Source organism: Orycteropus afer, unplaced genomic scaffold, assembly GCF_000298275.1.
Source record: "Orycteropus afer afer isolate SDZICR_OR568_19922 unplaced genomic scaffold, OryAfe1.0 scaffold00006, whole genome shotgun sequence".
Classification (NCBI taxonomy): domain Eukaryota; kingdom Metazoa; phylum Chordata; class Mammalia; order Tubulidentata; family Orycteropodidae; genus Orycteropus; species Orycteropus afer.
The window spans coordinates 19,137,384-19,161,919 of record NW_006921593.1 but is presented as its reverse complement, the minus strand read 5'-3'; the positions used below and the strand labels follow the sequence as shown (position 1 = coordinate 19,161,919).

Sequence of the window (24,536 nt, the reverse complement as noted above, 5' to 3'; positions counted from 1 at the left end):
TTGCACAATTCGTTATAATACTTTACTTTGTCTTCTTGAGCTGCTCTTTGAAATCTTCTGTTCAGCTCTTATCTTGTCATTTCATCCATTTGCTTTAGGTACTCTCCATTCAAAAGCAAGTTTCAGAGTGTCTCCTCATACCTGTTTAGACTTGTTCTTCCTTTCTTGTCTTTTTAATGACCTTTTGACCTTTTGCTTTCTTCATGTATGATGTTCTTGATGTCATTCCACAACTTGTCTGGTCTTTGGTCATTGGTGTTCAACGCATCAAATCTGTTTTTCATATGGTCTCTAAATTCAGGTGGGATATAGAAGAAAGAAGGAGCCATCCACTTTTCAAAGAATTGGCCAGTGAAAACCTTATGAATAGCAGTGAAACACTGTCTGATATATTACTGGAAAACATTATGAATAGCCATGAAACACTGTCTGATCTAGTGCCAGAAGATGAGCCCCTCAGGTCGGAAGGCAGTCAAACTACGACTAGGGAAGAGCTGCCTCCTCAAAATAGAGTTGACCTAAACGACATGGATGGAATAAAGCTTTCAGGACCTTCAAATGGGAAGACACAGCTGCAAACATCCATTAATAATCAGAACATGGAATGTACGAATTATGAATGTAGGAAAATTGGAAATTATCAAACATGAGATGGAATGCATGGAGATCAATATGCTAGGCATCAGTGAGCTGAAATGAACTGGTTTTGGCCATTTTGAATCAGAAAACCATATGATCTACTATGCTGGGGATGACAAATTGAAGAGGATGGTGTCACATTCATTGTCAAAAAGAACATTTCAAGATCTCTCCTGAAGTACAATGCTGTCAGTATAGGATAATATTCATACACCTATAAGAAAGGCCAGTTAATATGACTATTATTCAAATTTATGCACCAACCACCAAAGCAAAAGATGAAGAAATTGAAGATTTTTACCAACTTCTGCAGTCTGAAATGGATCAAACATGCAGTAAAGATGTGTTATTACTGGTGATTGGAATGTAAAAGTTGGAAACAAAGGAGAATCACCAGTAGTTGGAAAATATGACCTTGGTGATAGAAATGATGCCAGAGATTGCATGAGAGAATTTTGCAAGACCAACAACTTATTCGTTGCAAATGCTTTTTTCAACAACATAAATGGTGTCTATACACATGGACTTCACCAAATAGGGTACTCAGGAATCAGATTGACTACCTCTGTGGCAAGAGGCGATGGAGAAGCTCAATATCTTCAGCTAAAACAAGGCCTGGAGCTGACTGAGGAACAGACCATCAACTGCTCATATGCAAGTTCAAGTTCAAACTGAATAAAATTCAAATAAGCCTACAAGAGCCAATATATGTCAGTTTGCCCTACTGCAGTGGCTGGCATGTTGTTTAGGTCAACTCTATTTTGAGGAGGCAGCTCTTCCCTAGTCATAGTTTGACTGCCTTCCGACCTGAGGGGCTCATCTTCTGGCACTAGATCAGACAGTGTTTCATGGCTATTCATAATGTTTTCCAGTAATATATCAGACAGTGTTTCACTGCTATTCATAAGGTTTTCACTGGCCAATTCTTTGAAAAGTGGATGGCTCCTTCTTTCTTCTATATCCCACCTGAATTTAGAGACCATATGAAAAACAGATTTGATGCGTTGAACACCAATGACCAAAGACCAGACAAGTTGTGGAATGACATCAAGAACATCATACATGAAGAAAGCAAAAGGTCAAAAGGTCATTAAAAAGACAAGAAAGGAAGAACAAGTCTAAACAGGTATGAGGAGACACTCTGAAACTTGCTTTTGAATGGAGAGTACCTAAAGCAAATGGATGAAATGACAAGATAAGAGCTGAACAGAAGATTTCAAAGAGCAGCTCGAGACAAAAATCAGTTATTATACTGAAATGTGCAAAGACCTGGAGTTAGAAAACCAAAAGGGAAGAACATACTAGGAATTTCTCAAGCTGAAAGAACTAAAGAAAAAATTTAAGTCTCGAGTTGCAATATTGAAAGATTCTATGGGCAAAATATTGAGTGATGCAGGAAACATCAAAAGAAGAGTCACTGAGTCACTGGACCAAGAAGGATTGGGCATTGTTCATCTATTTCAGGAGGTGGCATGTGATCAAGAACCAATGGTACTGAAGGAAGTTGAAGCTGCACTGAAGAAATTGGCAAAAAAAAAAAGGCTCCAGGAATTGATGGAATACCTATTGAGATGTTTCAACAAATGGATTCTACAAAGCTCACTTGGCTATGCCACAAAATTTGGAAGACAGCTACCAGGCAAACTGACTTGAAGAGATCCTTATTTGTACGCATCCCAAAGAAAGGTGATCCAACAAAATGTGGAAATTATTAAACAATATCATTAATATCACACACAAGTAAAATCTTGATGAATTCAAAAATGGTTGCAGCAGTATATTGACAGGCAACTTCCAGTAACACAAGCTGGATTTAGAAGAGGACATGGAACGAGGGATATCATTGCTGATGTCAGATGGATCTTGGCTGCAAGCAGAGAACACTGAAAAGATGTTTACTTGTGTTTTATTGACTATGCAAAAGCATTTGACTCTGTGGATCATGACAAATTATAGATAATATTGAGAAGAATGGGAATTCCAGAACTGTGTTCATGAGGAACTTGTACGTAGACCAGGACGCTGTCGTTCAAACAGAACAAGGGGATACTGCACGGTTTAAAATCAGGAAGGGAGTGAATCAGAGTTGTATCCTTTGACAATACTTATTCAATCTGTGTGCTGAGCAAATAATCCGAGAAGGTGGACTATATGAAGAATGCAGCATGAGGACTGGAGGAAGATTTATTAACAACTTGCAACATACAGACGACATAACCTTGCTGAAAGCAAAGATGACCTGAAGCACTTCCTGATGAAGGTAAGAGACTGCAGTCTGCGGTATGGATTACACCTCTGCATGAAGAAAGCGAAAATCCTCACAACTGGACCAATAAGCAGCATCATGATATATGGCGAAAAGATTGAAGTTGTCGAAGATTTCGTGTTACTTGGTTCCACCATCAACACCAATGGAAGCAGCAGTCAAGAAATCAGTGACGTTGCACTGGGCAAATCTGCTACAAAAGACCTCTTTAAAGGGCTGAAGAGCAAAGATGTCACTTTGAAGACTTAGTGCACCTACCCCAAGCCATGATGTTTTCAGTCACCTCATATGCATGTGAAAGCTGGACAATGAATAAGGAAGACTGAAGAAGAGTCGATGCTTTTGCGTTGTGGTGTTGATGAAGAATGCTGAAAGTACCAGAGAACTAACAGATCTGTCCTGGAGGAAGTGCAGCCGGAATGCTCCTTGGAAGCGAGAATGGCCAGACTTCATCTCACCTACTTTGGTCATGTTGTCAGAAGGGACCATTCCCTGGAGAAGGATGTCAGTGAAAAAGGGGAAGGCCCTCAGTGGGATGGATTGACACAGTGGCTGCAACGATGGGCTCAGGTCTAGCAAGGATTGCGAGGCTGGCGCTGGACCGGGCAGTGTTTCCTTCCATTGGACACAGGGTCGCTCTGAGTCAGAGCCGACTCCGCGGCACCCACCACCATCACCACCCCTCATTCATATCGTGTCCAACTGAGCACAGTGTGTCTCTCCTGTTCCAATCATTTCACCCTTTGCAGGACCACCAACACAGTTTCTCATAGCGATGGTGCCATTAGAAAAACCAAACCAAACTCGCTGCCATCGACTCAAGTCCAACTCATAGCGACCCCTCCTTGGGTTTCTGAGGCAGTGTCTCTACGGAAGCATATTGCCTAGTCTTTCTTCCGAGGAGTGGCTGGTGGCCGTGCCCATTAGGCCTTCTCTTATCCCTGATTTCCAACAGAAAGTGCTCCACGTTTCACTGTTAAATGGAATGTTTTCTCATGTTGGTTCTGAAGACACACTTCATCAGATGAAGATGTTCTCAATCTTGTGAGAGTTTTTGGCCGGCAGGGATATTGAATTTCACTGAATGCATCCCTTACACCTGCCAGATGACTGCATTATTTTTCCTTTTAATCTGCTACAGTCAATGAGTTGGTCGTTTGACTTAGTTGAGTTGAGACATCCAAGGAACTGGCTGCCTCATGCAAAGCCCAGGTGTGTTCCTAACAAACCCGACTTGGTGACGAGGACCCCTTTCCCTGCTTACTGTGGCTCCACTCAGCTTGCTCACCGTTTGCTGAAGACTGGGGCCACATGACATGAGGGAGGGCGGGCTGTAACTGGACGTGTACGGACTGTTCTCGTTGAATTCTGGTATGAAGGGAATGCTGACCTCCCACGTGACACTCTCCTACCCAGAAGACTGGATGCAGCTGGAATTATTTTCTGAGTGGTGAGTAGAACTCACTGGTAGTGAACCTCGAGTTTTCTTGATGGAAAAATTCAATTTCTTTAATGAACGTATAAAAGTTCATTTTCTATTTCTGCTTACAGTGGTTTGGGCAAGTTGCGTTTTTCTAGACAATTTTTCGTTTTATCTCATAGTTCCAGATTATTGCCACAAAATGGTCAGGTTCTGCCATTGGATTGTGACTGGTGGATGTTGGCAGAAGACACGAAACTCCTGGGCCCAAGACAATGGGAAAAATGGCTTATGTTTTCAAAGGGTTGTATAAACAAAAAGAACAAAGACGGACGCACAACGGAGACTTTGTGGCCACACGACTGAAATATTTATTTACTGGCTGGCCCTTTCCGGGAAAGGTTGCCGGCCCCTGGACGAGGCCTATTGCAACAACGCGAAAGTCAGCGAGAAGGACGTGTCCGGTCCGGGCGCTCTCTCCAGCAGGGGTGGCGGCTTCTCTGTGCTGGAAGCATGCCCTTCTGCAGTCTGCCTCCAGAGCTGTCCTGGGATTGCTGCCCGGTGCACACCGTAGGCGCCAACTCCGGGAACCTCTGCGAGCCCAGGGCCGGAGGCTGCGGCTTGGCTTCAGGCGCTGGGGTGGGAGATGAGACCCCCAGGGGGCAGCTGCCACTGTGTCATACGAAGCCACCACTTCAGTGTGACCCACCTAGGTCTGTCCGCCAGTAAGTGCGAGCAGACCCACCCGGTGCGGCGCCAGCTGAGGTCCCCAGGCCCTGGCCGCCCCTTAGGGTGCTGCGGTGGGCCTGCACCGGCAGGGGGCGCTGCGGCACCAGGAAGGGGCCTCGCGGCTCCGGCAGCGGAGGGAAGCGGGCGGGGGTCGTGCGCGTGTCCCGTGCGGAGTCTGAGTCGGCGGGACAGTCACTCCCTCCGGTGAGCCGGTGGCCGCCGCGCTGGCTTCTGTGCGCACCGCAAACGTGCCCGTCTCCCCGTGCACTGGGGGCGCGGAGCCGCTCAGGAGCGCGCAGGACCCATTGCACAGGGCAGCCCCGGACACGCGCGTCCTCCCGCGCGTGGGGATGCTGACAGCGGCACCCCGCTGCCCCCCACTCCGCGCCGCGGCCGCCCCGCCCCCTCGGCCAGGGACTGCGCGGCGCGCGCGTCCAGCGGGAATGCCTGCCTGGGTCTCCCTCTCCCCGAGGGTCATGGGAGGCAGGAGGCCCGGGCTCAGGGCCAGGGAGCCAGGCTCGCGTTTGCCTGGGGTTCAGGTGACCTTGAATGCTCCCGGTTCCCCAAACGCTCACGGCAGGCGCCTCCACCTCAGGCTAGGGGACCCCAGATTCAGTAGCCACGGGCCCACTCCTTGGGGAGGATCCTCAGGGGCTCGCTGCCCCTCCCCCACTGGAGCGGGTGAGCGAAGCCCAGCACTAGTCAGGGCTTGTTCCTGCTGCAGCTCAACTTTAAAATCGGAGGAGCCTGGCTCCCCACCCCTGGGGTCCTGGGGAATCCTCCCCTGCCCCTGCCCCTGCCCCACCAGCACAGCCGTCTTTGCGCTTCCAGAAAGCTACCGACATGATTCTACTTTGCATCTCCTCAAGCCCAGTCTGTGTTACTTGCATATTTCTAGAAAACTCTGCAGGCTGCGTGCAACGTGCAGAGCATTGAGGTGTGTAGGCGCTACCGGCGCTGCTGCTTCAAGTCACAGGGGCGTCGGGTCTGCAGCGACGCCCTCTAGAGCCAGATAGGGGCCGCTGTGTCTTGGGTTTTACATGACCAACTGTTCCTGGGCTGATTGACCTGTTGTTCCGTAGACCACTTTTGGTTTTGTGGGTTCTTTTGTCAATGTTTGTTTCTTATTTCAATCACTTTTGCCCTTTCTTCTGTTTGGGGGCCCACTGACCATTATGGGTCTGTCTGTGGTTCCGGTTTATTGGCCAAACATGCAGGAAAGCTGTCATGTCCTTGACCTTCCACTGTAACCACACCCTTGTGACTTGATATGTTGGTTGTCTCTCTGTCCAAGATTGTATGTCTTACTGTATGTAGAAGCTATCCATTGTTTTATGTCGATTTCCGTGAAAATTTACAGAACTCGTTGGTTTTCCGTTCTACAGCTCAGGCCTGCGTTGTTTTGTGACCTTGGCGGCAGTCCCCACCGTGGAGCAGCTCTCCTCCCAGTCCCTTGCTTGGTTTCCTGTTTCCATCTGTCCTTTCCTCTCCCTTCCGGCCTTCAAGCTTCATCCCTGGGCACACGCTGCCCTTTTGGTCTCCTCTAGTTGGAGCTCTGGTGGCCTAGTGCCTAAGGCATTTGACTGCTAACCAGAAGGCTGGCGGTTCAAACCCACCAGCCACTCCCTGGAAGGAAGGTTGGCCAATCTAATTCCGTAGAGATACCGCCTCGGAAACCCTAGGAGGGGTCACTATGAGTCGGGTCCGACTCGACGGCAGTGAGTTTGGTTTTTTTTTTTTTTAGTTGGTTGTTCTAAGAAGTATGCATCTCCCTGTGTTACTGTCCACCTCACAGGCCTGTCTATTGTGTCCCTGAAAGTTGAGCCACAAGGGTGAGTTCAGTTCCAGGCTTGCTGGTGTCAAGTTTTTAAGGAGATGAAATTCACATCACGTAAAATTTACCATTTTGACAATTTAGAGTATACAATTAGTGACTCCTAGCACATTCACAATGCTACCATCACCATTATCTAGTTCAACGTTTTCACCACCCCAAAAGGAAGCCCGTGTCCCTGAAGCAGTCACACCCACTCCCCCTCCCCCACCCCTGGCAATCTCTTATCGGCCCTCTGGTTCCGTGTGGCATAGTGGATAAGACATTTGGCTGCTAACCAGAAGATCAGCAGTTGAAACCCACTAGCCCCTCCGCGAAGGGAAGGTGGGGCAGTCTACTTCTGTAAAGATCGACAGCCTCAGAGACCCAGGGGGTAGCTATGGGTTGTTGTTGTTGTTGTTATGTGCCATCGAGGGTTAGAAGGGACTTAATGGCAGTGAGTGAGTGAGTGAGACACTTCACATTCATTGAGTCTTACACCACGTTGCCTCCAGTGTCTGGCATCTTTTGGTATAATTTCAGGCTCCCTCCATGTTGCAGCCTGTATTAGTGCTTCATTTCTTCTATGGCTGAAGAAATTCCATTACAGGCTACACTGCATCTTGTTTATCCATTCATCAGCTGATGACACATTTAGGTTGTTGTCACCTTTAACTAATGTGAGTAGTGCTGCTATGAACATTCATGTACAGATTTTTCTTTGAACAGCTGTTTTCAATTATTTTTTGGTAAATGAGAGTAGAATTGGTGGATCATATAGTAATTATAAGGAGCTCTGGTAGTGCAGTGCCTAAGGCACCTGACTGCTAACCAGAAGGCTGGCAATTCAAACCCACCAGCCACTCCTCGGAAGGAAGATTGGGCAATCTACTTTCATAAAGATTTCTAGCCTTGGGAACCCAATGAGGGTGGCTATGAGTGGGAATTGATCCAATGGCAGTGGGTTTGAGTTTTTTGAGGGGTCTTTTTAGTTTTGTTTTTGTATAGTAATTTTATGATTAACTTTTTGAGTTGCCCAACTGTTTTCCACAGGGGCTACATGTGTGAAGTTTCAATCTCTCCAAATCCTTGCCCACAGCTGTCATTCCCTTCCACCCCCTTTTTTTAAAAAATAAATTAAAAACCAAAACCAAACTCACTGCCATCAAGTCAATCCCATCTCATAGTGACCCCCATTGGGTTTTCAAGGCTGTAAATCTTGACCAAAGTAGTTCACCTCGTCTTCCTTCCACAGAGTGGCTGGTGAGTTTCAACCACTGACCTTCTGGTTAGCAGGCAAATGCCTTATCCACTACACCACCAGAGCTCCTGTTGTTGTTGTTGCAGCCATCGTAACGGGAAGTGCTAGCTCATTGTGGGCTTGATCTGCATTTCCCTAATGACTAATGATGTTGAGTGTGGGTACATCGACAGGGAACTACCAGAAATACAAGCTGGATTCAGAAGAGGACATGGGAAGAGGGGTATCATTGCCGGTGTCGGATGGATCTTGGCTGAAAACAGAGAACACCAGAAAGATGTTTACCTGTGTTTTATTGACTATGCAAAGGCCTTTGACTGTGTGGATCTTAACAAATTATGGATGACATTGAGAAGAATGGGAATTCCAGAACACTTACTTGTGCTCACGAGGAACCTGTACACAGACCAGAGGCTGTCATTCGAACAGAGCGAGGGGACACTGCATGGTTTGAAATCAGGAAAGCTGTGTGTCGGTGTTGTATCCTTTCACCATGCTTATACAGTCTGTCTGATGAGCAAATGATCTCAGAAGCTGGACTATTTGAAGAAGAACGCAACATCATGATTGGAGGAAGACTCGTTAATAACCTGCAATATGCAGATGACACACCTTGCTTGTTGGACCACTAACTGATGAAGATCAAAGACTATAGCATATGGATTACACCTCAGCATAAAGAAAATAAAAATCCTCCCAACTGAACCAATAAGCAACATGCTAAATAGAAAAAGACTGAAGTTGTCAAGGATTTCATTTTTCTTGGATACAAACTCGATGCCCATGGAAGCAGCAGTCAGGAAATCAAATGACACATGACATTAGGGGCAAATCTGCTGCAAAAATCTCTCTTTAAAATGTTACCAAAAAAAAGTCACTTTGAGGACTAAGGTATGCTTGGCCTGGCTATGGTGTTTTCCTTCACCCCACATGCACGTGAAAGCTGGCTGAGGAATAAGGAATAAGAAAGACCAAAAAAGAATCGATGGCTTCGGATCATGGTGCTAGTGAAGAATATTGGGACTTCATTTCACTACATTGGACATGTTATCAGAAGGGACCAGTCCCTGGAGAAGCATACCATGCTTGGTAGAGGGTCAGCAAAAAAGAAGGCCCTCAATGGAATGGATTGATCCAGGGCTGCAACGGTGGACCCTAACATAGCAACGACTGGCTGGCTGGCACAGCACTGGGCAGTATTCTGTTCTGTTGTCCACGGGGCCACTGTGAGTCACAGCTGTCTTGATGGCCCTAAACAACAGCAGGCTTTTCAGGGCCAGTCACTGGGTCCCTCTCCTGTGGAGCAGCTGGTTGGGCCGGAACCAAGCAACCTTCCAGGAAGCCCCCAGCCGTTCATTGTTGAACCGGCAGGGTGCCTTCCCTGTCACCTAAGGTGTTTATTGTTGGCACACGATTGTCCACACCATTCTCCTAAAATCCTGTATGTTTCTGTGAGGTGATAGGAATGTCCTCATTTTGTTCCTGACTTCAGTAATGTGAGTCTTCTCTCTTTTCCTTGGTCATCTGGCTAAACATTTGCCACTTTTGTTGATCTTTTCAAATAACCAGCTGTGAGTCTGGTTGATTCTGTCCTTTTTCTCCATTTTGTTTATCTCTGCTCTGATCTTTATTTCCTTCTTTCTGCCTGCTTTGAATTTAGTTGGCTCTTCTTTTTCTAGTTTCTGAAGGTGGAAATTTTGGTTATGGATTTGAGATCTTTCTTCTTGTATAATGTAAGCATTTATAGCTACAAATTTTCCTCTGAGTACTGCTTTTGCTGTGTCTCATAAATTTGGTATATTCTGCTTTTGTTTCATTCATTTAAAAGTGTTTTCTTATTTCCCTGTGACTTCTTTGACATTTATTGTTTAAGAGTGTGTTGTTTAATTCCCATGTATTTGTTAATTTTCCTTCTGTTACTGATTCTAACTTCATTCCTTTTGGATGGTCTGTCTGATCTCAGTCTTTTTGAACTTATTCAGACTTACTTTGTGGTCTAACACAGAGTCTGTCCTGAGAGTGTTCTGTACACACTGGAGAGGAATGTATTGAGCGGTCATTGGTGGAGTGTGCTGTACTTGTCTCTGCCTTTATTATTATTATTTCTAATACAATTACACTGTGTCCAAGGAGCAAACTCTGTATAGTTTGCAATCATTTGAAACTCTGGCACTTACTTTATAGTCCAGTATATAGTTATCTTTTAAATGTTCATTTATTAGTTGCATTGTTCAAATCCTCTATATTCTGACAGATTAGTTTGTCTGCCTATTCTATCTTTTACCAGACAAAGTATGTTCAAACGTCCCACCATGACTGTGCATCATCAATGAGTTTGCTCTTGTCAGGTTTCCACTTGTGTGTGTTGAGACCTTGTTATTAGGATAAAAAAAAAAAAAAAAAAAAACCTCACTGCCATAGAGTCGGATCCAACTCATAGCAACACCTCCTTGGGTTCCAAGGAAGTATCACTATGGAAGTAGATTGCCCAGTCTTCCTTCCAAGGAGTGGCTGGTGGGTTTGAACAGCCAGCCTTCTGGTTAGCAGTCAAATGCTTTAGGCACTACGCCACCAGATATACAAATACAAAGTGGCCATAGCATCCTTTCCATTATGAAGGGACTGTTTTAAGTTCTAGCAATACTTTTTGTTTGATTGTCTATTTTCTTTCATAGTAAGATAATTATACCAGGCTTCCTTTGGTTAGTATTTAAAGAGGGCAATTTATAGCAATAAATGCACACATCAAAAAAAGAAGAAAGAGCCAATATCAATACCTTAACCCACCATCTCCAACAATTAGAAAAAGAACAGCAAGAAAAGCCTACAGTCACCAGAATTTAAAAAAAAAAAAAAAAAAATTGAGCAGAAATAAATAAATGAAACAGAAAATAGAAAGACAACAGAAAAAATCAACAAGACTAGAAATTGGTTCTTTGAAAAGATTAATAAAATCAACAAACCACTGGCCAATTTAACAAAGGAAAAAGGGAAGATGCAAAAAAATACCACCTGTGGTGGTTAAGTTGTGTGTCAACTTGGCTGGGCCTGGTTGAGGGACTGGGCAGCTGGAGGTAGTATTCCCCACGATGAGACTGGTGGTCATCAACTCCGTGGTGGAATCTACTGTGAACAGCTGAGTAGCTGCCTTAGGGATGTGGTCTGCTTCCAGTATAGAAGAAGACACTTTGAGAAAGGTCTCTGAGGTTTTTGGCTCGTCTGGATCCTGCATTTAGCTGAGTCTTGATCTCAGTGCCCTGCCATGTTGTCTGCCAATCTTGAGACTATTTCTGGACTTGAACTAGTGGCCTGCCATGTTATTTGATAATCTTAGGACTGTGCCATTTTACTTGTCAACCTCAGCAGCCAGCAGCTGCCTGAGTTAGGAGATGCCTCCAGCTTCAGTGGGCTGGGAGCAAGAGGCAGAGCTGAAGCCCAAGGTCGAGGGCTTTCACCCAGCCCCTAGAGATGACACTTTGAACTCAGACTTCTAGCCTCCCAAACTGTATGAGAATAAATCCCTATTTGTGAAAGTCATCCACTTATGGTATTATCTGTTAGAGCAGCATTAGAGAACCAAAATAACATGAATAAGAAATGAAATGGGCAAAGTCACAACAGAACCAACCAAAATAAAAAGAATAATGTCAGGATACAACAAATTTTAAAACTAGAAGAAATTGACAGATTTCTAGAAACACATTACTTACCTAAACTAACACAGACTGGGGTGAAAAATTTGAACAGACCCATAATAAAAGAAGAAATTAAACAAGTCTATAAAATAAACTACCAACAACAAAACTTCCCAGCCCAGAAGGTTTCACTGGAGAATTCTACCAAACATTCAGGGAAGAGCTGATGCCAATCCTACTCAAACTATCCCAGGACACAGAAAAGGATGGAATCCTCCCGTGTTCATTTTATGAAGCAAGCATAACCCTGATACCAAAACCAGGCAAAGACAACACTAAAGCAGAAAACTACAGACCAATATCCCTCATGAATTTAGAGGCAAAAATCTTCAACAAAATCCTAGCCAATAGATTCCAACCACATATCAAAAAAAAAATAACACATCATGACCAAGTGGGGTTCACATCAGGTATGCAAGGATGGTTCAACATTAGAAAAACAATCAACATCATCCATCACATAAATAAAACAAAGGAAAAGAACCACATGATCATATCAATTGATGCAGAAAAGACATTTGATAAAATCCAACACCTTTTCCTGATAAAAACTCCCTGCAAAAGAGGAATAGAAGGGACATTCCTCACCATAATAAAGGACATATATGCAAAACCAACAGCCAACATTATACTCAATGAAGAGAGGCTGAAAGCATTCCACTTACAAATGGGAACCAGAGAAGGATGCCCTCTGTCATCACTTGTATTCAACATGATATTGGAAATCCTAGCCAGGGCAATAAGGCAAGAAAGGGAAATAAAAAACATCCAAATTGGGAAGGAAGAAGTAAAAGTATCCCTATTTACACATGATTATGATCCCATACATAGAAAACCCAAGAAACTCAGCAAAAATTTACTGGAACTTATTGAAGGATTTAATACAGTTCCAGGATACAAGATCTACATACAAAAAGCAATTGGATTCCTATACACCAGCAAAGAGGTCTCTGAAAAGGAAATATGGAAATCAAACCCAGAAATAGATCCATCGACCTATGGTCAGTTGATCTTTGGCAAAGGGCCGTAATCCATTAAATGGGGAAGAAGTAGTCTCTTTAACAAATGGTCCTGGCAAAACTGGATACCCATTTGCATAAAAATGAAACAAGTTCATACCTCACACTATACACAAAAACTAACTCCAGATGGATCCAAGACTTAAATGTAAAAGGTAAAACTATAAAGTTCATCAAAGAAAAACTGGGCAAACTTGTTGTTGTTGTTGTTGTTATGTGCCGTCGAGTCGGCCCCGACTCATAGCGACCCCTCCTTGGGTTTCCGAGGCAGTATCACTACGGAAGTAGGATTGCCCAACCTTCCTTCCGAGGAGTGGCTGGTGGGTTTGAACCGCCAGCCGTCTGGTTAGCAGGCAAGTGTCTTAGCCACTATGCTAAGGGCCCTAATATATGTTAGTATTTGGACGGTGTATCTTTTAACTGGAACGTTTTACCCCATTACGTGCAATGCGTTACTGATGTAGTTGTTTCAGTCCACCATCTTTGGTGCCATTTGTGCCACATTGTCTATATTTCTTATCTCTTCTTTCTTGGCATCTTTGTGTATTTTCATTGCCCCATCTTGCAGACAGCCCCTGTGTGCTCCCTGATTCCTCTGCACTGTTAACTTATTAATGACCACGGATATGGTCACTAATGTACACACCTGGAGGGTGCAATGACCTTGGAACATTTTGTCATGCTTTTCTCCCTCCCAGTTGCTGTACACCACCTTAAAGCTTTGTGGACACCCACTTCCAGTTACCCTCATCACTGCTGCTGCTACTGGAGCTGCTGGCAGAGCCCAGAGGATTGGGTCCTAGCATCAGCTGTGGCTGAGATGGTAGCAGTGGGAGTGGAGAGAGAGAAGTGCGTGGGGAGGGAGCGGAGCATCCCCAGCCCCACCCGCCGTTCCACCCACCTGAGCATCAGGAGCAGCCCGGGGCCCCACATCTCCTGCCACCACCCCCAACACTCCTGCCTGCCTGCCTGCCTGCCTGCAGAACAAAGCCAACAGCCCACACCCAGAGCCATGTCCTCTGCCTCCTCTCCCTGTGTCCCACCTGTGGTCCACTGTCTGGGATTGGGGATCTTTAAAACAATTAGGAGGAAATAATAAGCAAAAGGGGAGCTTCTTTCCCTTTAACAACAACAAAAAGCAAACTTTGTGGGACCCCAGAAGTATAAGCAGATGGACGTGTGTGCAGACACATGTGCACGCAGTCGAACACTGCCAGAACAGGCATTGAGCAACGCTTGCCCGCACTGCTGCTGCCCTGCATTTTCATGCTATGGGTTTTCAATTCCACGAGGCGTTCTTTACCCTGTGCTTTATACGGCCAGTGTCCGCTCAGCCTTATTCTCCCGCTCCTTGCTCTTCTTTCCTTCTGCCATCTCTACCTTTGCCTCTTTCTTCTTGAAGGTGATTCTTTAGAGTGGTTTTTAGGATGAGTCTGCTGTTTCTTGTCTGAATTATCTTTAGTTTTGCCTTCAGTAGTAAAAGCTGCGTTATCTGGGTATGGAGCTCTGTTAGCAGTTGTTTTCATTCAGCACACTGAAGACGCGCCGCTGCTTCCCACCTTCCGTAATTGTCATGAGAAGTCAGCTGTCAGTCTGTCATGTCCTTGAAGGCATCTGTTTTCTCCTTTTAAGATTGTCTTCTCATCATCGATTTTCTGCTTTTCCAGCATTTGGTTGTATTTTTAAAAACAATTTCCATTGCTGATGAAATTTTGAAGCTCGCCTGTTATTTCACTGAACATAGTAACTTAGTTATTTTACAGTCTGTGTCAGATAATTCCAATGTGATGTTTCTTATTTCTGCTGATTCCTGTTCATGATGTCTCGCTGCCTGTGTACCTGATTATCTTTGCCTGTGTCCTGAATTTTCTGTTTGAAAATTATTTGTAGAAATAATTTGAGATCTAAGATGATTCTGTCTTTATCCAGAGAGGGCTTATTTTTGGCTTCTGCTTGGAACCTAGGGATGCTACCAGTCTGGAACCACCTTAATCCAGACTGCAGACTTGAAGCTCCCCAATTGCTCAGATGAAGTGAAGCTGAGTTACAAGTCTGCACAGGGCTGTTTACTCCTGCCTCACTCTAACTGTGAGGGGAAGCCCTTCAAGTCCCAGCTTCGTGTGGGGGGTTATCAGACTCTACTTTGAGCTTACTGCTAGTTTGGGCATTTCTCTCTGTCTCCCTCCAAAGGACTACTAAATCGCAGGTCTGTTTTGCAGCTGCTGTTTCTAAATCTGCACGTGCACTAACAGAAGCAGTCTTGAGTGATTGCTTTACCTCCACTGTCTCTTCCTGTCCTAGATCCGGGGTTGTTGCCATACCACTTGCTGGCTCACGCTTTGGCGCTTTTAAGAAGGGAGATGTATTTATGTCTTGTTTCTTGCTCTGGATCACACAGCCTCCCCTCACCTGGCAGGGAAGTCCACAGGGTCTTTTCTGAAAGCACAGTTCTGACCATATTCTACCCCGGAAGCTAGTAAGAAGCATATAGAGCTGGCACTGTGACCGTAGCTCATTTGGACCTGCCCACTGCCCTGTGAGGTCAAAGCTTGTATCTGCCCCGTTTTACAAGTGAGAAAACCAGAGCACAGAGAGGTCAAGCAAAGGTAACTTACCTAATGGTTGGTTGCATGGACAGTGAGGTGCAGTCAGGATTTGAACCAGGTGTGCCTGTCTCCAAGGCTGCTGCTTCTGTCTGCTCACAAGGCTTCGGGGCCTCCCCACTGCCTGAGACCTGAGAGCAAACCCCTCAACCTGGCGCCCAGGACTTCCGGTCTTCTCCAGCTGTGTCGGCCCCTCCATCCCTACACTAGGCGCTCCGCAGGGTATTGGAGTACAGAAAATAGGTCATAACCCTGTGCCCTGGGCACACAGCCTGTCTGGGAGAGGACAGAGCAGGGCTGAGTGGCCTCGTGTCATGGACAGGGGACTGTCAGAGCATCCTGGGGATGCCCTGTCCAAGACTGACTCACCACATAGGGTGCCCACCAACACCCCACACACACCTGGCCACAGCCACCGCTGACCACCACCTCTGGCTTTCCGCCCAACAGGTGAACAACAACGGGATCATCTCCTTCCTGAAGGAGGTCTCCCAGTTCACCCCAGTGGCCTTCCCCATTGCCAAGGACCGCTGTGTGGTGGCGGCCTTCTGGGCAGATGTGGACAACCGGCGTGCAGGTGACGTGTACTACCGGGAGGCCACCGACCCAGCCACACTACACAGAGCTGCGGAGGATGTCAGGCGCTACTTCCCCGAACTCCCAGACTTCTCTGCCACCTGGACTTTCGTCGCCACCTGGTATAGGGTGACCTTCTTTGGAGGCAGCACCTCTTCCCCCGTGAGTCTGAGGCATTTGTCCTGGGGAGGGAGGGAGGCCATCTGGGCTCTGTGGTCACCCCACACCAGGACCCCAAGCCTTGCTGAGGTGATTGGGCAGAATCATTGGCCCACATATGAGAGGAGAGAACTGAACTTCAAGTACTCACCCAAGGTGACAAGAGCCAGGGCTGAGGAGGACTGAGCTTCTGAGCCTCCTAGGCTCTCTGGAACCACCAAATACCTCAGTAGGAAGCTCACAGGCTGGGGGGATGCAGGGAGATACGTGTGGGAGGGTTTCCTCTTGGAATGGTGTCCTACTGTCTGCTTCTACCCTGACACGGATACACCTAGTGGTGGCTTTAAAGAACAGGAAGTTCTCACTCCCAGTTCTGGAGTCTAGAGTCCAGATCAGGGCATTGGTTTTGCGGAGGGTCCCTCCTGGTCTGTATCCATAGCATTCCTTGGCTGTTCTGTGGCCTCTTTCCCTGTGTGTGTCCTTCCATGTCTGCTCTCCTTTTATAAGACACCCTCAGAAAGGATTAGGTTTAGAGCCCACGTAGTCTATGGCCTCATTCACAAAACACAGAAAACCTCAATTTCTAAACAAGGTCATGCTCACAGTGGGGCTTAGAACCTCAACATAACTTTCAGGGGCACAGTTCAATCCATACCAAATAGCTCAGTACTCAAAAGGGGTGAACTGGGAAGTGAGGGTTTTATACTTCATTCCTGGGAAGAAGAAAGAGGCCATCTACTTCCAAAAAAAAAAGGCCAGTGAAAACTTTATGAATAGCAGTGAAACTCTGTCTGATATATTACTGAAAAACTCTATGAATAGCCCTGAAACACTGTCTGATATAGTGCTGGATGGTAAGCTCCTCAGGTTGGAAGGCACTCGAAATACAACTGGGGAAGAGCTGCCTCCTCAGCATAGAGCCAACCTTAAGGATGTGGGTGGACCTCCATTTGCTGATGTGGCATGACTCAAAATGAGAAGAAACAGCTGCAAACATCCATTAATAATCAGAACGTAGAATGTATGAAGTATGAATCTAGGAAAGTTGGAAATTGTCAAAAATGAAATGGAACACATAAAGATCGATATCTTAGGCATCAGTGAGCTGAAATGGACTGATATTGGCCATTCTGAATGAGACAGCCATATGATCTACTATGCCAAGAATGACAAATTGAAGAGGAATGGCGTGACATTCATCATCATGAAGAATGTTTCAAGATCTGTCCTGAAGTACAATGCTGTCAGTGATAGGATAATACCCATAGGCCTACAAGGAAGACCAGTTAATACTACTATTATTCAAATTTACGCACCAACCACCAAAGCTAAAGAGGAAGAAACTTAAGATTTTTACCAGCATCTGCAGTCTGAAATTGACCAAACATGCAATCAAGATGTATTATTACTAGTGATTAGAATGTGAAAGTAGGGAACTGATACTGAAGTATCAGTTGTTGGAAAATATGGCCTTGGTGACAGAAACGACACCAGAGAATTTTGCAAGACCAATAACTTATTCATTGCAAATACCTTTTTCAACCATATAAATGGCGTCTATACACATGGACTTCACTAGATGGAGACAGGAATCAGACCAACTACATCTGTGGAAAGAGGTGATGGAGAAGCTCAGTATCTTCAGTGAAAACAAGGCCAGGAGCTGACTGTGGAACAGACCATCGACTGCTCACATGCATCATCACTAATTGCTCCACGGTGTCTCCACTGTCAGCCAGCAGGGTTGTGCTGCCTGCGTATCACAGGTTGTTAATGAGTCTGCCTCCAGTCCTGATGCTGTGTTCCTCTTCATGTAGTCAAGCCTCTCAGTTATGTTCTCAGCATACAGACTGAATGAGTATGGTGAAAGGATACAGCCCTGATGCATACCCTTGCAAGTTAAACCATCTAACATCACAGCAGTAAGCAATGCCCCTATGGCCGGGTGGGTTAATATTTTCATGGAGTATTTCATGGAATTTGAGAATTCCATGAAAACATAAAACCTATTAAAAATTGCTTTTCCTTGTTTCTTATCTTCCTTTTAGTTTGTTTGTTTCATCCAAGTGGCTTTGGCAGAGGAGTACTCACCCTTTCCACACCCTCCCCCCTTGAGAGCAGGGGCTGTGTCTTCTCCCATGGCCACACGCTCCCAGACGCCCTCGGCACACTTCACCCACTGTCCCAGGAGCAGTGGTGGAGGGAGAGTGTCTGGTAGCAACATGGGAAGATGGCCAAGGACAAGGCTGCCCTGGGGTGACCACTGTGAGGGTCCATGGTGGTGGCACAGTGTGCCAGGGATGGGGGAAGGGAGCAGAGTGTCATCAGCCCCATGCTTGGCAGGTCAACACGTTCCAGGTCGTCCTCATCACTGATGGCAAGGCCTCCTTCACCATCTTCAACTACGAGTCCATCACCTGGACCACCGGCACGCACGCCAGCAGCGGGGGCAATGCCACTGGCCTAGGGGGCATTGCGGCCCAGGTAGGTCATGGATGTGGTGTGAGGAGGGAATAAGGGGGCCCTTAACCCAGGCAGGCCCAGCCTTCCGCACACAGTGAGGATGCACTGCCCAGGGTACATCCTGGCCCTGCTGCCCTGATCCTGCATCAGGATGGGTACTCCTTGGTTCCTCATTCTCCAGGGGCAGACATATGCACAGCCTGCCCAGGGTGCAGGAAGTCCCGGGAAACAGGGGTGGTGGTCACAGCACAAGCCTTACCTGGCCCAGAGTGTCCCTTCTGGCCACCACCCAGCAAATACCACATGCTTGAGGTCCCTCCTGCCTCTTTGAGCCCACAATGGTGGGGGGAGTCCCTCCTGCTCTTGCCCATAGTCCCCGGAGGAGATCACAGGCAGACAGAGCGCCCAGGAAGCATGTGGCCCGAAGGCAGGGAAGGTGGGGTGCCTGGCAGCAGAGGCCTGCAGGAAGCAACCTGGTCCAGGCTGCCTCAGGCTTCGAAGCCCTGACTCCTTAAGTGGGGCCCAGCCCTACCTGATGCCACAGCCATCTTTGTCCTTGAGGCCAGAGGCCTTAAGGGGCCTCTTTGATGCCAGGGGCCCTTCTGGGCAGAGTCACTGCTTCCTGAGGTGGCACTTGTCCCCAGGTGAGGTGAGCATGGGGGTGGGGGGCCACATGGACCTGTGCTGGAAGAACTGGGTGTGGGCCTAAGGACCTGGCTGGGAGGCACTGACCCAGGCAGGCCACCTGGGGGGGCGGGGACGCTGACGCTGGCAGAGCCCCTCCCCCTGCAAGGCTGTGCGAGGCCACCCCGGGAGGTGGGTCTCAGACCCAACCGGCCCTGCCTCGCTGTCTCCCCCGCAGGCCGGCTTCAATGCGGGTGACGGGCTGCGGTACTTCAGCATCCCCGGCTCGCGCACAGCGGACGTGGCCGAGGTGGAGACCACCACCAACGTGGGCGTGCCCGGGCGCTGGGCGTTCAGAATCGATGATGCCCAGGTGCGCGTGGGGGGCTGCGGCCATACAAGTAAGAGGACCAGCGGCTCAGGCGCGGGCCTCCCGGGGCGCGGGCGGAAGAGGAGGCATGAAGGGAGCTGGGCGCGGGGAGGGGTGGGATGCAGGGGCGAGGCGAGGATACAGTGAGGGGGGGAGGGCCGGCCCGGCGGCCTGCAGGGAGGGGGACCCCGGAACGACCCAAGGGAGGCTTCCGCTGCCCTCTGGTCCCAGGTCCTGCGAGCTGCGGCGAGGCGCGTGAACCGGGGACAGTCCCAGCTCGGGGGCTTTGCAGCCCTCTGCTCGGGTCAGGCGGGGTCTCAGGGGAGGAGCCAGCCGTGGCCTGTCCTTGGTGCCCTGGGGGGTCTCAGCATTTATCGTGGGCACCAATCCGCGGGACAGAGGCAGTTTCTGTGGTCTGTTCACTGTTGGACCACCCCGAGTGTCGCGCCTACAGTGGGGAGACCCCCTCCGGCTCAGCACACGGCAGACGGGGAAGAAGGTACCCCTGGGCCGGCTCCGGCCCACCCTTCCCTGCTGTGCGACCTTGGGCAGGTCGCTGAACCTCTCTGAAACAGTGCTAGTGAAAGGGAGCGGGGCTGTCCAATGGTCTTTCAGCCAAGAACTGGACACTCCCCCCGCATAGCCCGGGTTACAATGAGGTGCGTGCCGGGGCCTGGCCTGATGGGGACCAAGGCCTCCTGCAGAACCCCGGTCCCCAGACTGAACCCACGCGGTGGCGGAGACAAAGCCAGATGAGAGAGTGCATTTCCCCGCAGGATGGACAGGCTTCCGCTCGTGCACCCCAAGCCAGGGCCAGGAGCAGGGTGGTCACAGGCTACCCACCATCGGGGTGAGGATGTGCCCCTCCCCCCACGGGAGCTCCAGCCACAGGGGGTCCCGCCTAGGGCCGTCCTAGGGGTTTACCAGCCGCTGGTTTGAGAGGCTCACATCTTTCGGGGATAGGCTGCCTGTCGGGGCTGGGGTCACGGTGGCCTCGGGGCCCCTGGGGGTCCTCCTGAGGAGGCGGCTGGGCTTGAGCTTCTGTCTGGACACACGGATGGGGAGCCTGGGGCTTGGCCTTGCACGAGTTTCTGGAACCGTCTGTGCTAGAGCAGAGACCACGCCACGCCCGGCCAGAGCCCCTCGCACTGCGCATCTCGGGGACCCACCCCCAGAGCAGCTCCCCTTCTTGCGTTGCATTCCTGACCCTGGGTCACCACCCTCCCATCCTCTAGGATCTGTGTGGAGTTGAAGGATTAAAGGAATAGGAAGGGCTGTATGTTGACGTGGTGGCGGGACCTTTGCGTCCTGGGGCCAGAATCCCAGCTCAATGCCTCAGGATGTCCAGGCGCAAGTCTGGCCCCGCTGGCGGGCTGCCTGGCTGCCCTGAGGTGCCGACGTGGCCGCATCCGCCCTGCGCCGGCTCACCGAGGTCGTCCCCGGCGGTCATTCTGGGGACCTGTGCGGGATGAGGGGACCTAGCAGCGCTGACACCAGGCCTGTGTCCATAGCCTCTGTGTGTCTGACCCTGCGGCCCTGCCTCAACGGCGGCAGATGCATTGACGACTGTGTCCCGGGCGACCCCTCCTACACCTGTTCCTGCCTGTCGGGCTTCACAGGGCGGCACTGCCAGCTGGGTGAGTGCACAGGCCGTGGCTGAGGGCCTGGCTGCGCTGGCTTGGGACCCCCCCGGTCCCGGTCTTGGTCTGTGGTGTGGGGACTGCAGGAGGCTGTTGGTCAGATACTGGCTGAGGGTGGTGTGTGGGGTGGCAGGTGAGTGCTTTGTCTGACTGACTGCAGGCGTGATGCTGGGACCCCAGGAGGCCCCAGGGCCAGGCTTGCTGCCTCTGATCCCTCCCAGCTGTGACGAGCCTCCCTCCTCTGGACTGGCCTCCCTCCCCTGAGGCTCGGTTGTCCTGTTTTGCAGACGTGGACGAGTGCGCGTCCCATCCGTGTCAGAACGGCGGGACCTGCACGAATGGGGTGAACAACTTCAGTTGCCAGTGCCCGGCTGGCTTCGGGGGCCTTACCTGTGAGACAGGTGAGCAGAATACCTGGGCCCTGTGGTCCCCACTAGTGCAGGGCAGCCAGGAAGGACCCACTAATGGACAGGGTCTGACCCCACCAGGAAGCATCGGACAGCTGTGCGGGTCACAGAAGGGGCCGCACGAGATGTCAGCAGCCCAGAGAGGCTGGGCTGGGCGGATGGCCCTGTCCCAGTGGACAAGAGTGTGACCACAGCAGACATCTTGGGCATCCTGACCTGGGATGAGGCCTTGGAACAGGCTGCTCCCTGAGTTCTGGACTTGGTTAGGTCAGGCCAGGCCGGCCGCCAGGCATGGCAGAGAACCTGTTTTAATAGCTAGAGACTCATGGCCACAGAACGATGTTCTGACAGCTGAATTCTAGTTTGCATACATAGTTTCTGTTGGAGGGAAGTGTGACAGGCTGTCACTAAGTGACTTCTCCACATGAGTCTAGGGGAGACTGACTTGGGAGGAGAGAATTTCCAGCCAGCAAAGGGGCCTTCCTTGGCTTTTGTTTGTGGGCTGCTTGCTTGCTTTTTAAATTAACAGCCTCTATTTCTTAGAGCGGTTTCAGAACACTGTGCAGAAAGCACAGACCCCCAGCTACTGCCCTCCGTGTAGCTCCCCTTGGAACACCTTGCATTCCATGGTGCATTTGTCATGAGCCAACATGGACACGTTGTCACTAACACACGTCCAGTGTTTACACGAGGGGTCACTCGGTCCTGTGGGTTTTGACAAATGCACCATGTCACATGTCCACCCTTCCTGTATCAGAAGCGCGTCACTGCCCCAAAACTCTCCCGTGCTCACCCTCCCATCCTGGCGCTTCCGCCCTCCCCCGCCCCGGCCACCACCAGTCTTTTCTGCCTCTATAGTTGGGTACAGTGGCTCTGACGACAAGCTCAAGCATGGCAGCAAGTAGGGTGCAGACCGGGCAGAGCTCTGTTCTGTTGCACACGGGGCCACCGTGACTCGGAGCTGACTCGACGGTGCCTGACAACAACAGTTTCTCCTCTTCCAGAATGTCGAACATCAGAGGCATACAGAGGTTGCTTTTCAAACAGGCTTCTCTCACCCAACAACATGCAGTTAAGGTCTCTCTGTAACTTTTGGTGGCTTGACAGTGCACTTCCCTCACCACCGAACAGTCGTCCGCTGTGTGCACGGACACTGTGTTCAGTGACTTCCTCAACACCAGACAGTCATCCACTGTGTGCACGGACACTGTGTCAAGTGCACTTCTCACCACTGAACAGTCATCCACTATGTGCACAGACACTGTGTTCAGTGACTTCCCTCACCACCGAACAGTCGTCCACTGTGTGCACGGACACTGTGTGCTTCTGTCGCCTTCTAAAGGACATGTTGGTTACCCGCCCTTGAGTCACCCCCAACTCATGATGACCCCTTGCGCAACAGAACAAAACACAGCCTGGCCCTGCGCCACCCCATGATTGGTGGTCTCACAGCCTGGCCCCACACCACCCCATGATTGGTGCACATTGGACATGGTCTCACTGGCTGATTTTTGGACATAGATCCCAGGCCTTTCTGCCTAGTCTTAGACTGGAGGCCCCACGGGAATCTGTTCATCATCCCAACAGCGTGCACAGCCTCTGCTGACAGACGGTGGTGGCTGTGCACGAGGTGTACTGACTGGGATTGAACCTGGGACTTCCTGATGGAGGGCTAGACTTCTGCCCCTGAGCGCCCACTGTCTCTATATGCGTATGTTGCCCCTCCTAAAGTTGTCCCACCGTTCTTTAATGTTGTATTCTTCACAACTCTCCCCTTGTAGCTCAAAGCCCCTGTGATGCCACAGCATGTCAGAACGGTGGCCAGTGCCAGGTAGAGGGTCAGGCTGCGGTGTGTGTGTGCCCAGCCGGATATACAGGGGCAGCCTGCGAAGTTGGTAAGAGGCCATCCTTGGCGGGAGGTGGGGAGGGAAGTGAGGCATGCTGGGAGAGGCCCCTGTCATGGGGTGGATGTCTCATGTCCCTGCTGTCCCCCAGATGTGGATGACTGCAGCTCTGGCCCATGCCTGAATGGAGGCTCGTGTATTGACCTGGTGGGGAATTATACCTGCCTGTGTGCTGAGCTCTTTGAGGGTCCTCTCTGTGAGACAGGTAACTGGCTCTGTGCCTAGAGTCCTCCTGAGGTGACAGTGGGTTGGAACTGTGGACACTGTCACAGCCACTCACCCCTTTCCCAGCTTGGTCCACATGTTTCACTGGAGGCAGGGAGCAGGGAGGTCTTTACCCTTCCCGTACTGTCCAGTCCTTCCTGTCCTCAGAGCCCCCGTCTGCAGGAAAATGGGAATCCAAGGCAACACCTCAGTCTTGGCTCTGCTGCTGACAGGCCATGTGATGCTGAGCAAGTCCATCCCCTCTCTGGCCCTGGTCTCCCATCTGTGCCCTGGTCTCCCATCTGTGGAAGGCAGAAATAGACTGCTGAAGCGCCACACCCTTCTCCCAGCTCCAGTGACTCTGGGCTTTGAACACCCTTCCTTCCTCCTTCAGACCTCTTGCCATGCAAGAGAAAGGGCTGTGTTGATGTGTTACAGTTCACCTTGGCCAGGTATGTGAACTCACCTTGGCCAATCTTGTGGATTCCAGACTCTTAATTAAATACTATTGTTTTTAACTAAAGTCATATCAGAAAACAGATAAGTGACTTCAAAAGTTTCTATAAAGAAACTGCATTTTAAATGGTGTTGGCAAAACTGGATATCCATTTGCAAAAAATGAAACAAGATCTGTACCTCACACCATACACAAAAATGAACTCCAGATGGATCAAAGACTTAAATGTGAAACCTAAAACTATAAAGTTCCTCAAGGAAAAACCAGGGGCAAATTTAGGGGCCCTG

At 49.2% G+C, this 24,536-nt stretch overlaps 1 protein-coding gene across 1 annotated transcript in view; it reads left to right on the top strand.

Annotated features, from left to right (window-relative positions):
- Positions 1–24,536, top strand: part of SNED1 (sushi, nidogen and EGF like domains 1) — a gene marked incomplete at its 5' end in the record, with an annotated part of 82,655 nt that overhangs the window by 17,120 nt on the left and 40,999 nt on the right. The window contains 7 exons of the mRNA XM_007943330.1: positions 15,896–16,183; positions 18,524–18,664; positions 19,506–19,668; positions 21,149–21,274; positions 21,565–21,678; positions 23,466–23,579; positions 23,680–23,793. Coding sequence (XP_007941521.1) covers positions 15,896–16,183; positions 18,524–18,664; positions 19,506–19,668; positions 21,149–21,274; positions 21,565–21,678; positions 23,466–23,579; positions 23,680–23,793 — 1,060 coding nt within the window. The remainder of the gene's footprint in view (positions 1–15,895; positions 16,184–18,523; positions 18,665–19,505; positions 19,669–21,148; positions 21,275–21,564; positions 21,679–23,465; positions 23,580–23,679; positions 23,794–24,536) is intronic.